We start from the raw sequence: 16,122 nt of genomic DNA on the forward strand, positions 1-16,122 counted from the left end.
ACCACGTCAGACTGCTCAGAACCAAAAATGCCATATGTTAAAATTGAAGAAATTCGCTACATAGGGTAGCGAATTTCTACAATTTTGACACGTGGCATTTTTGGTTCTGACGTGGCATATTTCACTACACTGTGTAGCGAATTATTTGCACACATATTTTGCTACACAGTGTAGCGAAATATGCCACGTGACATTTTGACAAAATTTACTGTTGGCGTGACAGTTTGGTAATTTTTTTGGCCAACAGTGACAAAATGGCCACTGTTCCATATATGTGTATGCGTGCGTGTGTATTATAGGCTTGTGAGTAGACCGTCTAATTCACCATGTAACTATGAATTGTAGTCATCCAGACATATTACATACACATTATATTCAAATATTACAATGACCATTTTGCCATAACCATGAGTAATACACACGCATAAGGTAGGCTTCGTACTAGCCATATGATATTATCACTAGACCTCGTACTAGCCATATGCGTGTGTATTAGACCGTCTAATTCACCATAAGTCGTTCAACATAACAAGACACTAGACCTCTTCACAACACATAAGGTAGGCTTCGTACTAGCCATATTCATATTTATTATAAAAAGTTGTGTAATTGTCATCTATTCATTTATGGGACGAAGCATCCAAGGTGGAAGAAGGGCAGTAGCTTGGGTTCGCGTTGGGGTTCCTTCATTATCTTCCCCATCACCTCTCCCTTGCAAGGAACCACTGCATCAAGCAACCCACTTAGTGTTATAACTTTACGTTCAAACAAAAGCTAAGGTGAATGAGTATGATGAATAATGCCTTCGAGACATTCTTAAAGTTCATGCAAAATGCATAGAATATTAGCTACACAAAAGAATTAGGATTAGTAAAGAAAAACCTTATTCTCTAATTAATTATCAGAATAATAAAAATTAGAAGTTCAAATCTAATTTAATTAAAAATATAAAATTATGTTATCAAAAATATATATATATATATATATATATATATATATATATATATATATAAAATTACGGATATTATCACTAAAGGTAAAAATATTAAAAACTTATTGAAACCATTTTGTAACAAAAAAAAAAATCCATCGATAATTTCAAATGACTCTTATTCAATACCTCGTTTTGATGCAACTAGCCAAGTTTCGGTCCAATCCAACTCCGAGACCCTTAAGTGCATTAGAAGTTATAGAGCATAATGTATTTTTTTCATATCCATAAGTAGATCACGAAACAGTAGTTCTTGTTCCTATTTGCACATTATTGCTCATGCATGGCACTCTAAATGCAATATATAATAACTCTCCTATTCATTGTGCATCTCTATATGTACAAATTAGTTAATGAACAAGTGATGTACAAAATAAAATACACTAACCCAATATTCAAGGTTTGCAATGATTGAGGTACGACGGCAGAAGAGGCTAGATCCATATCATCAGTTTGCTGCTCCAGTTGGGCCTGTTGGGTCAGTGCCTTCTCTTTCTCCTTTATCTATTTTTTCATGCAATCAAGTAAAGTGAGACTCATAATCCAACTAAACCACAGCCTACAAGAGCTATGGAGAAATAAAAAACAGTATTACCTTCTTAGCAAGCAAGGTGTTTTGTTCTTGGAGGGCCTTATCCTGCATCGTCAAACAAAAAAATTTGCTAATACACAACAACTAATTAAATCGTGATGGTGTTTCAACTAATGGTATACTACAAATTGATATTTAATTATCAATATATTTAATAATTTACGATATTTAAAATGACATATCTACATTACAATTGTCCTTAATGCAAAACCAATTGTCCTTCATTTCCCCCACTTCTTCTTGTCCCTTTCTTTTTTACTCTTATTTATTTATTTATACATATATTGTTATTTTATTTTATCTTATTTTATATTTTTATTTTATTTGTTTATTTTTATTTATTTATTTTTGGCTTTTTTACTTTTTTACTTTTTTTTTTTTTTCAACCGTTTTGTATCTTTCATGTGGGTTCATCTACCACCGACCCCAATTAATTTGGGATAAAGGTGTTGTTGATGTTGATGTTGATGTATACACACAAATATTAACAAAAATAGGGAAATTATAGTTCATAAAATAAAGTGTATCACAATAAATTGATATAACCTTATATTTATTAATTACTCATTTGTCTAAAGGAACAAAAAGCAAATGTTGACCTCCCGTGAGATTAATGTCTATTACTCCATCCTCCCTTCCTTGTATGAGAAATTACATTTACTTTCCTTATTTTTATTTTATTGCTACTTAATTTTTCTTTAAAAATAAATAACAAAGTAATCCGAGATAGGTGTGCAAATGTCAAGGTAATTATCTAAAAAAACGCAACCCAAAATTAGTGGTTTCAATGAGGATTCTAAATAAGAAAACAATACTCTTTCTTTCTATCTTTCCCTGTTCAAATTAGTTTAATATTCAATTCGTAAGTCCCAAATGATCATTCTTTTGTATTTTGTACAACATTTACAAATGTTTATATTTTACCAGATAAGAAAATAATGTTTTTATTTATGATAGATTGCTATCAAATCTAACCCATTAAAAAATTATTATTTTAATCTACTAGATTCACCCTTATTTTCACCTACTTTGAATAAATATCTTAAATAAGTATTTATTCAGAAAGTACTTTTAAGTAAGCTTAACTATAATGTGGTTTAAAGTAAGTGTAAATTGCATTTGGAATGAAGCTTGAATAAGTGCTTATGTAAACAAAATTTTAATAAATATCATCTAATTTAGTTAGAAATTATTATAAAAACAACTATTGCCTAACTTTATTTTAGCTTTTACAACAACTCATTTGGATAAGCTTCAATTTCTAGCTTATGAAAATAAGCCCAAGAATTTCAAAAGTTATCTTGATAAGCTCAAACAAACATGACCAAAATACTTTATAAGCACCTATTGTAGTAGATAATCTCAAAAGGCTAAAAATAAGCTCTTCCAAATATGCTATAACCATGAGTTACTTTCACATTTTGGAGAAGAAAAAATTAGTTTCTACTTATTTATCAATTGCAATATGGTTATTGTTCAACTTAAACTTTATAACAAGATGAATGCAACAAGATTTACCTTTTTATGAAGCTCTGAAATAGATTCATACATGAGTTGGTTCTGCAAGTTATATAATTAAACAGTTAGAATGACTATGACATACAGTTCAATACTATATTGCCAATACTCTGGGTCGCATTTTTGTTTACCTTTCGTGATCTAATGTGTTTGAGAGCAGAATCAAGCTGATGTTCCAAATTTTGAAGCTCTTTTATACTTAGGCCATCCAGTTCTTCTCCCATAAAATTCCTGCAAAACAAAGCAAGAAACCCTACTTCATATTTCATCAATTATAAAACACAAGAACCGTTGCTTGTACTTCTTAAATACCTTTGATTTCTCTGTAGGACTTCCAACCTTGCTTTGAGCTTTGCGTGTTCTAGAGTCCAATTTTCCTAACAAATAATAAAATCAATGTTATGATTGCAGCAACAACAAGGTGCAATAAATATTTAATTGATTTTTGAATTGCCATAAAGAAAGAAGTTTTCATCAGTTGGAAACTTCTATAAGAGCATACACATATTAGAAAGTGGTGAGGATAGAATAGAAATGTGTACATGAATTGACTTATATAAAAATTAATAAATTAGTTGGTTTGGAAAATGGTGGTAGGAATGGTATAGAGATACGAAACAAAAAGTCATAAAGAATGTGTTAGTCGTGAGGGATATATAGATTCAAATCTTAGTGATGTCACTGTATTAAAAAGACAATAATCTTCAGTTAACATCAATTAACAAATAAAGCAATGAAATCAGTTCAAAATTGATTTATAGGAGTTGATGACCTACATTTGGTTGCTGATCATTTGCAACAAGCTGCCTCTCCGCATACGAATATCTCTCATACCGTTCAAGAATTCTTTCCATGCTGTTGACAAAGAAAAGTAAAAGTGACCAAATATTGTATATATTGATAGGGAAATGTTATACTTACTACCTTTTTTTTTACTACTTCTTACTACCAAATCCTAACCGTTGATTTCCGTTGATCTAACGGTTATAATTTATTGAAAATTAATAATTAATTAATAAATGTAATCCAATAAATTATAACCGTTAGATTGAAGGAAATCAACGGTTAAGATTTGGTAGTAAGAAGTAGTAAGAAAAAAAGGTAGTAAGTATAACCTTTCCCATATTGATAACAACTTTTTATTCCAAGCAAAAGAGAATGGATTGCACAAAGAGACTTCTAATTTTCAGCCAATATCAAATTCACACACATTGTAGAAATGAATTCTCAGACATATATATACAGGAATTGATATTGAAGGAAAGGAAATTAATTTTAAGCGGATTGAATTATCATCTTCATTTCGGGCATTTCATGATATATTGCGTAAATATTAATCTAAAGCTAAGATTGATACTCCAAGAAATTGTTTGTCATTTTGACTTTCAAATACACTCAGTTACACAGGCAAGAATTCCACAATCCCAATAAAATATTTGTCAACATTTCTTAATCATACATTACTACCTCTTCTTTTTGAAAAGAGAAAGAAACAAAATAATGCCATCTACATTCGTCTTGCATATTCTTTCTTCTTCTTTTTTTGGAAATATTCTAATCGGTTCACTGTTTCGCAACTAATTTGATTCGGAAGGGTCCAGGATTAAGGCTTTAAATCCCTCCAAAAGATGATACTGCACCTAGGGGTGTAAATGAGCCAGGCTGGCCTGGCTCGTCCTACAGCCTGGCCTATATTTGGCATGGCCTAGCCTAGCCTCTCTGAAAAATAGAGTTGGCTTAGGCTTATAGGAAAGCTTTTTTAACAAATAGACCATAGGCCAACTTTGTCAAGTCTGGCCTAAAGCCTTGTAGGCTAGCCTATTTAATTTTTTAAAATAATATAATATATTTTAAAATTACTTTAAAATAATTTTTTAAAGTAATTGTATTTTCTTCTTATTTTTCCCATTTCTTTGACTTTATTCCTTTCTCATATACATTCTAGAACTGCGGTATTATGTTGACTCTTTCTTGTTTGTCATCTTTTATTTCTTATGAGAAATGTAAATGCATACATGATGGAACTTCCTTTGCTCTGTACAATTATTTTCTTTGCTTAGTATCTATATCGGGAGGCCTATAAGGCCTGTAGGCCATATCAGGCTTTATAATTTTTAACAATAGGCTAGGCCAGACTTATAAACGAAGCCTTTAATAGGCCAATAGGCTAGATAGGCTGAACATTTTTTTACGTAGACGGCCTTAGGCCAGGAAGGCCAAAGCCTGGCCTAGACTGGTCCATTTACACCCTTACTCTCACCCCCACCTGCTTAGCTCTCATGCGCCAACTAAGCTACCACCATTTTGTTGCATATTCTTTCTAGGAGTATGCATCAACCCAATTTTTTCTATATCTATATTTACACAAGTAGGTTGGGTGTGCCTCTGAAGGGATTCGAATAAGATTAGAGAAGAAATTGAAGGAAAAAATTGTATATTATGTAACTGACACTGATATAGATGGTGGGTGTGTCAGTCTAAATTAGGTACAAAGCATAAGAAAGAAAAACAAAAAATATCCCCATTGATAAGCACCTCTCTCTCCCTACTTAACTCTCTTAGGGGGTGTTTAGTAGAGAAAAAAAAAATTACCCGAGAATTACTATTTTCAGGAATATAGTGGAAAAGTGAGTTTCCCGGGAATGTTATCAAAAAAGTTGTTTGGTAAACTAAAATATTCACGGGAATGTTGGATTAATTTTCTTGATACTATGTTTAGTTGATTGTAAAATATTGATGGGAATGTGGATTGAGGTTAATTATGTCCCAAAAAAATTATCAAATATTCTCATATCACATGGGATTCTCAAAATACCACCCATTTGGTGGTATTTTAAAATAGAATTTTTCTTCATAAACATTAATCCCGAGAATTCGACTTTCCCGAGAAAAATTTTACAATCCATTTACCAAACGTGGGTAATTCGAATTCTCAATCTCAATTTCCCAGGATTTTAAAATTTTTTCTTTTACCAAACACCCTCTTAGTCTCTCTTACTTTCCAAGCTTTTAGTAAAAGCTTGTCTTGCCTCAAAGAGATCATGCATTTCCAACATGGAAAGGACTCAATGTCTTGAAACCCCTCCTAGTGTACACTCATATAATGAGTGTGGTTTTATCAATACTTCTCCCAAAGTCTTCACCATGTCCTTAAGGTGAAATTGTGAAATGCTAATGTGTGGCTGGAAAAGTTTCAAAGTATTCACAAAAGGTGGTAGAGACAACCACTTGATTAGCACCTCAAGCTAACCTGCTATATTAGTTCGATAACTAAAGACTTCTTTAGGCTGCACTATGAGCTTATCTCCTTGGACAACAATGGAGGCAAGGATTGGAAAAAATTGGTATTGTAATTGTGTTTTCCAAGAGGCAAACATGAAATACAAGGTGGATCCAACTGGTTGTGGGCAACTCCAGTTTGTATGTAGTTTTCTCAATCTTCTCCAAAACTGTATGCCAAGTTGCCAACCACAAAATTGAAGCCTAAGCCTATAATTTAGCCTTCTTGGCAGTGATTTTAGCCTATAAGGTTGTGTAAAAACCACATCTCTCTTATTTGATCCGCTTAGACCTTTATGAAGTTTTGAACTATGATTTTGTAGCTCTTGCAAAATGGTGTCTCATTTTTTCACGATCTTAGGCATTTCATCAACAATAAAGGGAAGGTTTTTCCTCTAAACAATGTAGGTGGATCTTGACCGTAAAGGACTTTGAATGGATTTGTACCAGTAAAGTGATTACATTTAATGTTGTGCCAAAATTTGGCTCAGTGAAGCCACTTGACCAATTCAATTTTAGATTGTAAAAGCATCTTAAATAGGTCTCCAAGCACCTATTGACCACCTCGATTTTAGATTGAGGGTGATATGCAAAGCTATAGTTCAGCTTGGTGCCTGAATATTTATAATGTTTGGACTAGAATTTGCTTATAAATATCCTATCCTTGTCTAACACAATATAGGATGAAAAACCAAGAAATTTGGCAATCTCCTTGATGAATTTATGAACTACATATTTAGCAAAATAGAGATGAAAAAGATAGAGGAAATGTCCATGATTAGTCATCTGTTCTACTTTGTTGAAGATAGAGTCAACTCCATGGACTTGGGCAAGCCACTAATAAAATCCATGGTGATATTAGCCCAGAGGAAACCTGCCTAATCTGAATCACAATAAGCATACAATTGTAAATCATAATATGAAGACAAAACCAAACCTTTGACCAGGGTTTGATTTTAAATAGAGCAAAACCCGTATAACCGCATCAAAATGTTCCTGTTTTGGTGCCTGCATGAATTGGGACAATGTGTGAACTGGGTAACACAATTCTTGTCGCATAATTGTCAAATACGCCTTGTGATCGATTAGACGAAGGTAGCAAGCAGGGTCGGGAAAGTCATCTGCATCAGCAAGAGCTAGTTGATGCTGTTGTTCCATAGGAAAATTAGCCGATTTACAACCCAATATGCCTGCTTCATGAAGAATATCTAAAGTATATTTTTGCTCACATAAAAACAAGCCCACAAGACTGTGCACAATCCCTATTCCAAGAAAATATTTCGATGCTTCCAAGTCCTTGATCTGAAAACAAGAATTGAGATAGGCTTTTACCTTAGTGCATATAGATGATCATTGCCAGCAAGAATAATGTCATCGACATACCCCAATAATGCAATAAACACATCCCCTCGAGTAAAGGTGAACAAAGAGTATTCTGCTTTAGATTGTATAAAATCAAATGCAATAGAGAATTTTGTAGCTTAGTGAACCGATTACGTGTTGATTGACGAAGTCCATATAGAGATTTTCTAAGTTGACACACTTGAGATGGAGAAACAATAGAGTATCCGGGTGAAGGATGCATGTACACCTCCTCGTGTAAGTCACCATGGAGGAATGCATTATTAACATCAAACTTATGAAGCTCCCAGCGCTTAGCAACTGCAACGGCCAAGAAAGTGCTCACACTCACCATCTTAACAACAGGAGCAAATATCTCAGAAAAATCGCCAACTTTAATTTGTCGGTTCGCATTTATTACCAATCTTGCTTTAAAACGTTCAATAGATCCATCATAGCAATATTTTATCTAAAATACCCACTGACACAGAATTGCTCATTTTCCACTGTCAGTTTTGTGACATTCCAAGTGTGATTGGCTTCCAACGTTGTAATTTCTTTCTCCATGGCCTCCCTCTAGCAAGGATCAAATGCAACATCCTTGAAGTTACACGGCACAACACCTGCGCTTATAGCATCCAAGAAACCCTTGTGTTTTGGTGAAAAATTTGAGCAAGAAATAAAGTTTGAGAGAGGATATAGACTACCCGAGGGGCTGTTGGATTGGCGCATTGAAGAATGAAGGTGTGTATGTGTATGAAAGTGATGACACTTATATTCTTGGAGGTACTTAGGAGGCATTTTAACATTTTGACTACGACCCAAATGTGTGGAAGCATATGAGAGTTAAGAAGGGGTGTGGTTGATAAGATGTGTCACGGCTAGTACGCATTCCCTCCAAAATTCGAGTGACAATTGTTTCTATAATTTCAATGCTCGAGCCAAGTTAAGAATATGACGATGCTTCCTCTCAACACGGCCATTCTATTTAGGGTATCCACACATGAAGTTTGATGTATTATACCGTGTTCATCAAACAAGTAAGTCATATTTTTATGCTCAAACTCAATTCCATTATCATTTTGTATTTCTTTCACTAAAGTGCCAAATTATGCTTGTACCATAGTGAGAAACTTGCACAAAGCCAACAGAGTGTCAGCTTTTTCAGCCATAAGACAAACTGATACATTTTTACTATGATCATCAACAATGGTCAAGAAATAATGCACGCCCCTAAAAGAGCACGAGGGAAAAGGAGCCCACAAATCACAATGAATAAGATCGAAACACACAACACTTTTATTGGAAGTAATAGGAAATGCATTCCTTGCTTACTTAGCTCGAAAACAAACATCATAACCATCATCAATGCTACAATCATAACACGAAAGCTACAATCGGAACACCATTCATCCTAATATAGCGAAGCATTTCATAATTCGTATAATAGAGTGTACACACGATCCGTTCATAATTCGTATAAGTGGAAGAACTCATAAACTCAATGCCTTAAGGTTTTGGGTTGAGATATGGTGTCGGACCCACTTGATGTATTTGATCTACTTAGCTCATTAGTGGTGGTCCCCCGCCATGGGCTCTTCATGGACCCGTCTGACAGTGGTATCAAAGCCGGGTTGTGCTCGAGCTAGTCTGGTGGTTGGCGTGGTTGACTAGAGGCTGGTTGAGTACTTGGGCCAGGTGTCGAACCCACTAGGTGTGTTTGATCCACTTAACCCATTGGTGGTGCTCCCCCTCCATTGGCTTTCCCTGAACCCGCTCCACATCTCAACCAAAAACCCTAAGGCATTGAATTTATAGGTCCTTCCACTTATATACTCTTCACTTAGCTCATTACCAACCAATGTGGGATGTGAGGCTAAGCACACATGAATGTCTCAACAGACACTACTACATAATTTACTTGTCATAAACTGAAAGGAATTGAGAGCTCCTATATATACCACTTGATGGAATTCTTACGAGATTAGAGATTATATATATATATATATATGGGATGAGATCCTTTGACACCAGTGTCAAATCTAAAGTTTGACACCTCATCTGAGAGCTGTTAGATCAAAAAAGATCAATGGTGCCACATGCTTACAAATCAGAGTCGTTGATATTTTTTGATCTAACGGCTCTCAGATGAGGTGTCAAACTTCAAATTTGACACCGGTGTCAAAGGATCCTGCCCCTATATATATATATATATATATATATATATATATATAAAGTGAGTACAAAGCATAATAAAGAAGAAGAAAACATATTCCAAGAGTGACCCGAACTCTCCTAAATTCCACTTACAATCAGCTTACCCAATAATCACATCTTCCTTCCTACTTATCTATTTCTCACTCATTCCCCAACTTGTTAGTAACAACTTCTCCCACACCTTAAAGGGGTCATGCACTTCCAGTAGTGTAGACCCGCATAGTAGGCATGGCTCTATAAGCTTCGTATTTGATTGCTCTGATTTTGAATCTTAGACCACCGCCTAGGGAGAATAATTCTTTTAAATGAACTAAACCGACCGGGGATGAGACTTTAACTTACAATACGTATCTCGCGCAAAGCCATCCAATCCAAGCTTCGAGTGTTAGTACGTATTTCTCTTCAAGAGAGAACATCAAAGTTTAATTGTTGAGTAATTATCTCGGATATCTTATACCAACATAGCTAATGCAAAGATATTCAAACACTACAGTTATCTCGATCTACTCCATCTCTACAGGGGTACTTCTACTTTTGGAGGCCTATTAATTTAATTAATTTGCATAACTTATTTTTTTCTATCTTTGAAAGAATATAATTAATTAAGAACAAGTTCAGTTGGCGCATGGGAGCTGAGCAGGTGGGGGTGAGGGCATGTGTTCGAATCTTCCCAGTACCACCTTTGAGAGGATTTAAAGCTTTAATCCTGGACCCGTCCCGAATCAGACTAATCGCGAAGCGATGAACCGATGGAATATTTTCAAAAAAAAAAAAAATATTCAAACACTACAGTTATCTCGATCTACTCCATCTCTACAGGGGTACTTCTACTTTTGGAGGCCTATTCATTTAATTAATTTTATTTTTTTTCTATCTTTGAAAGAATATAATTAATTAAGAACAAGTTCGTTCCATCGTATGCGAACAATAAGATATCCATCCGTTCCAAGGATTAAAAGAGGTACAGATGTGTTTTCTTTGGATTAATATTATATGAGTAACATATTTCTCATATAATTCGAACAGTTAATTATTCTTGTGAACAATATGTTTCAAGACGAATATAGACTCCTTACCTTAAAAACTTTTAAGAACTTTAAAAATTTTCAGGATTTTATATTTCAAAAAATATGTAAAATAAAATCATACACAGCATAATATATATGTCACGTGTGAAATTTATTTTATTTTATTTTATGTTTGAGGAAAAACTATCTTAATAAAAAGAGCTCCGTCAATATTAATTTGATATAAGGGTTATAAGAGATATAATAAGGTTTATTGCACTCGTTTTTAAAATGAGTAAATTGATACAGTAAAATGATTGGAAATTCAATGGCAATATAGAGATATTATAGAGACTAAAATAATAGTTTTTTTATGTTTATCCATCATACCAAACTCTAGAGTTACCTACTTTAATATGTGCATGCATAGAGTGTGTACCTACACCAGTTAATGAATCCTAACTAAAACGTCAGCAAAAATTAACTTGGGCTGCTAAAGTGACTTTCTATTAGACCCAGGTTAACTAGTAAAGAAAAATAATTAGCACGGACAATAATGAGATCCCTATTGGAGTAGGAGTTATTCCCGGTGTCTCTTATGGTATGAAAGTGGTATATAGTCAAGTGTGATATTGATTTTTAGTATTGGCAGCTCTAGGAATAAATCTAATAGCAATGGGATTTTATATATGGGTTTAATATTTTTCGTGAAGGTTGTAGGAGATAAAAATGATCTCTTATATATATATATAAAAATATGTGAGGACCATTTTTTTTTTCTGCATATGAATCTATCACACACTTTTATGTATATATAGGAGATAAATTTATCTCTTATAATATGAAAAATATTAATATATATATATATATATATTGGGCAGGATCATCTTACACTGGTGTAAGAATAATAAGTCTTTCATCAAATCTTAACCATTAATTTTCTGCATCTAACGGTTAAGATTTATTAGGTCTCACTCATTAATTAATTTTTAATTCTCAATAAATCTTAACCGTTACATGCACGAAAATCAACGATTAAGATTTGGTATAAGATTTATTATTCTTACACCGGTGTAAGTTGATCTATCGTTATACATATATATATATTATCACAGTGATCGGTCAATTTTCTGCTCCTTTCTCATATTTGTGTCTGAGGCTGAATATGTCAGATCAGGCTGCTGCTTTCAAATAGCGAATCACGTACGTTTTATATGACCATGCGGGTAGTAACTTACACTTCGCTACACAATCATCCACCCTAGACAAAATACTCATTAATAAACTGCTCCAATATCAAAATTAAGATCGATCTCTCTCTCTCTCTGGTGACACCATAAGAAGTAAAAAGTGATACATCAAGCTTAACGAAATAAGTTATGCTATTAGCTTAAAAAAAATATTAAGCTATCCTAAAGCTAAAGTATATGCCACTACATGCTGACAATCATTTCAAGTATAAGACACACACACAAAAATACCAAAAAATATAATCTTTGAAGATTGCAAGGCCAAATCAATCATAACGAAAAATTGAGAATTGAGTATCCAATTGCATCAAACAATTCACTCACTTACTATATACTAAACGTCTAAACAAAAATATAGATGACCAACAAATATACTTACAAGGGGGGGGGGGGGGGGGGGATGAATTGAATATTAAGGGATAAACCAGAAGAACACCATACTATAAAGGGAAAAAAAATGAGAAAATGGAAACATGAAACATCGACATCAGAGGCATAAAAATATACAGTAGACATAGCGATGGTAAGCAGAGAAATTAAAATGATTTAAGATAACGAAAAATTCATAAACTTGGAAAGAAAGAAAACAAGAGAGAGAAAGAAGAAAGAGTTGTACGTAAGGTGTGATGAGTGACAAAAAAAACATACCAGGGATCGCTAGAGTACTCGAAAAGCTTGCCTTTGGTGGAGAAGACTATGAGAGCAACTTCAGCATCACAAAGCACAGAGATCTCGTGTGCTTTCTTAAGCAAACCAGACCTTCTCTTTGAGAAGGTGACTTGTCTATTGATCTTGTTCTCGATCCTCTTCAATTGCACTCTTCCCCTCCCCATATCTCACTATTCTATTATACACTGTTTCTACCTTCTTAAATTACTCTCTTACTTTTCAACACTCTCTTTTCTTATTACTGTTACCACCGCACCAACAACACAATTCCCACAAGAATTTTTAATCAACAGATCACGACCTTTAACAACGATGCACCTTCCATGTTTCTTTCTTTTCTTCTTTCTGAGTATGGATTTCTATGATTTCTCGATCTTCTTCTTTTGTACGTGATAACCAGAGGAGATGAACATGACCATATGTCTGCTTCTCATTCACTTATAAAATTGGAAAAACATGAAATAAAATAAAAAAACTAAAAATCATTGGTTAGAATTATTATATTCGATAAAAGAAAAGGAAAAAGCAAAAGTGGAAAAAACTGATGGAAACAGGTGGTTTTGTAAAACCAGAGTGGTTTCATCGATAACGTTGTCGACTGAGGATTGGCTAGAGGCGCTTTCAGGACAGTTCTTTGTTGTCTGGTTCACACTGTTTCTCGTACCATTTCTCGTACGAGTTTCTCGTTCTGTGGTTAACTATTCAATTATTTCTTTTACTTTTGTCTTTTATTTAACCATGTAATTATTAATTAATATAGATGAACAAACATTAGATTTATAGTTATTTATTTACGAATTTAATTTTAACATGTAGTTAAAAATTAGTTTTATATATGTTATGTAGAATGTTATACTTACTATCATTTTAGATTTATTACTTTTACTACCTGATTAGTTATTATTGCGAAATCGGCTAGTATACTATTTGTTCCAAGTAATAAAGTGATAAGTAGAATATCGTTCCCACGAGGATTAATGCACCAAGTACTAGTTTAACTATTATCCTTAAGTTGGAAGAAAAAATTTAGTTTGGTTTATGAAAGTAATTGAGAGTTTATGATTTAAAAACAGAATTTAAAATAAAATAATATTTTAAAACAGAACATTAAAAACAATTAATTTCCAACGCATGCAAGAAAAGATCAAGAACGTAAGAAAATATTGATAGAAATTTGTAAAAGGATGTAGATAGGATGCACTTCACCTCCGATCCTCCCTTATATTCCTATATTGTATTTTATAATTAATTAATTGGTTTGCTCAGACAATTCCTTATTTTCAACCCTTTAACCCAATTAGAATCCTAATATCTTAGTAATTCCTCTTGAATCAAGCATTAAGCAAATGAATTATGAGTTTGCAATCTATGTAAGCCTACGTCTAGATCATACACAAATTGTTATTCTACCCTTGTCCAGATTAAAACTTCAATATGTCTATTGTGAATTCTAACCCTCAAAGCCCTATAATTTAGACTGATCAGTTCTAAACATGATATGGAAAAATTAACACAGGTAGAATAAAATAAACTAACTAATTAAATTATAAAAATAATATAGAAAATATAATGGATTCACATCGGGTCAGTGATCCCAACTACAAAAACAAACTAGCCAGACATAGCTGACTTAAACAAATTAAATAAATAAAAAGTATTCATTAAAGCAATAAAAAAGAAGAAGAAGAAGATGGAAGATCAATGGTCTTCGGTCTTCAACTCTGTCGGAATCCTGATCTCCAGCGTGAGTGTAAGAACCCGCACCGTTAATTAAGGAAGTTAATTAATTAATTATGTGAAATTAGGAAATAATTTCATAATTGACCCTAATAATTATTATAAGGCTTAAATAAATATAGAAAGTGGTTAATAATGCTGAAAGTCGCTTTTCGGACGAAAAATGCAAATACCGGTTCTGCTACTCGATATAAATGCGTACCGAAAAAGTATTCCGGAAAATTATAATAAGTGCATGAAAATTCTTAGAATATTAAATAGGACTACTAAAACAAGTTTTAAGTTAAAATAATGAGAACTAGTGCCAGAAACTGATACTGTCTATGAAAAGCGCATACCGGGAAGGTGCTGCGAAAAAGTAAAATAAAAATATGATAAATCTTGTAAAAATGAGTAGGTTAAGAATCCTGAGTTTGGGATTAAAGGTTAAGAATCCTGGGTTTGGGATTAAAATGCTAAACGTAGCCATTAGCGCTAATACTCTGTGCTTAAGTTGTAAATCGTTATAAATACCCTTGCTTGGCCTAAAACCCTAGGCACATCAGACTTCCTACGTGACACACTTTGAGGCTGAGTGGTTGTCACTGTTCCATTGCATTTCCTTCACCATTTCTTGAGCTTTGGGACCATTTTCTTCTTGATTCTTCCTCTTGATCTCGCAAACACTTGGTAGGGTGGGTTGTGAGAGTGTGAGGCTGCATTTTTTGGACACTCAGCCACTGTTTGGTGGAGTTTTGAGAGCTGGTTTGGGAGTTGGGTGGTATGAGCCTTGGTCATGGCACTTTGAGGTCCAAGGAGTGATCTTTGGGTGCAAGAACCAACCATGGTGGAGGCATTTTCGTGTCCTTGGGTGTGCTGAGCTTTGGGAGCTTCAAGTGAGCTCCAAGAGCATCATTCCTTGCTGTTTTAAGCTTTGGGGTGAGTTGCCTAACCTTGATCATGAGTTTTAATGGTTAAAAGAGGTGTCTTGGCATGTTTAATGAGTTAAACAAGTAACCAACTGTTATATGAACTTAAAAGAGGTTAAACATGCATGCTAGGACGTTGGAATGGGTTAAAAACCCAACCTTTGGAAAGATATCTCGTGAAATGCAGAACTGCATTCTGTCGCGAAATATCCGGATATGCATATGCGGATACTGATATCTGGATATTGATATCCGGATATGATATCCGGATACTAATATCCGGATATGGGGATCTGAATATCCGGATATTGGCAGAGAGATATCCGGATATTGATATCTGGATATGCCCCCGACAAATATCCGGATATTCTGGGAATTTCGGAACAGTAACGGTACTGTTCATACAGAATGTCATTTTGGGTTGGTGGACCCATGATCGACTTATGTCGACTTCTGTAATAATTAAACTAAATCAGAATCAAGTGATAAAGGGCTTATGACTTTGTGAGAAGTCTAAAGACGTAAAACGTAAAAGAAGGCGTTGTTTTTAAATCATATGCTTATTGTGCATAAATATTAATAATATTGTTGAAAGTTAAATGGCCTTGAAGGC

The 16,122-nt window shown here is 33.8% G+C and overlaps 1 protein-coding gene across 2 annotated transcripts; it reads right to left on the bottom strand.

Moving 5' to 3' along the window:
- Nucleotides 1-317: 317 nt before the first annotated feature.
- Nucleotides 318-13,250, bottom strand: LOC133295698 (truncated transcription factor CAULIFLOWER A-like). Of its 2 annotated transcripts, none has more exons than XM_061494553.1 (8): nucleotides 12,844-13,250; nucleotides 3,878-3,956; nucleotides 3,414-3,478; nucleotides 3,233-3,332; nucleotides 3,102-3,143; nucleotides 1,587-1,628; nucleotides 1,380-1,495; nucleotides 318-725 (listed from the first exon to the last, which is right to left on the bottom strand). In XM_061494553.1, exons 1-8 carry the CDS (start codon nucleotides 13,026-13,028, stop codon nucleotides 617-619), a joined length of 738 nt encoding a protein of 245 aa, XP_061350537.1. In that variant the 5' UTR covers nucleotides 13,029-13,250; the 3' UTR covers nucleotides 318-616. The 2 variants fall into 2 exon arrangements, with proteins under 2 accessions (XP_061350537.1, XP_061350538.1); XM_061494554.1 differs by lacking the exon at nucleotides 12,844-13,250 and adding an exon at nucleotides 10,281-10,420.
- Between the last annotated feature and the right edge of the window lie 2,872 nt (nucleotides 13,251-16,122).

The sequence above is a fragment of the Gastrolobium bilobum genome, unplaced genomic scaffold, assembly GCF_033153095.1.
Source record: "Gastrolobium bilobum isolate Gb01-03AN ecotype WA unplaced genomic scaffold, APGP_CSIRO_Gbil_v1 utg793, whole genome shotgun sequence".
Lineage (NCBI taxonomy): Eukaryota > Viridiplantae > Streptophyta > Magnoliopsida > Fabales > Fabaceae > Gastrolobium > Gastrolobium bilobum.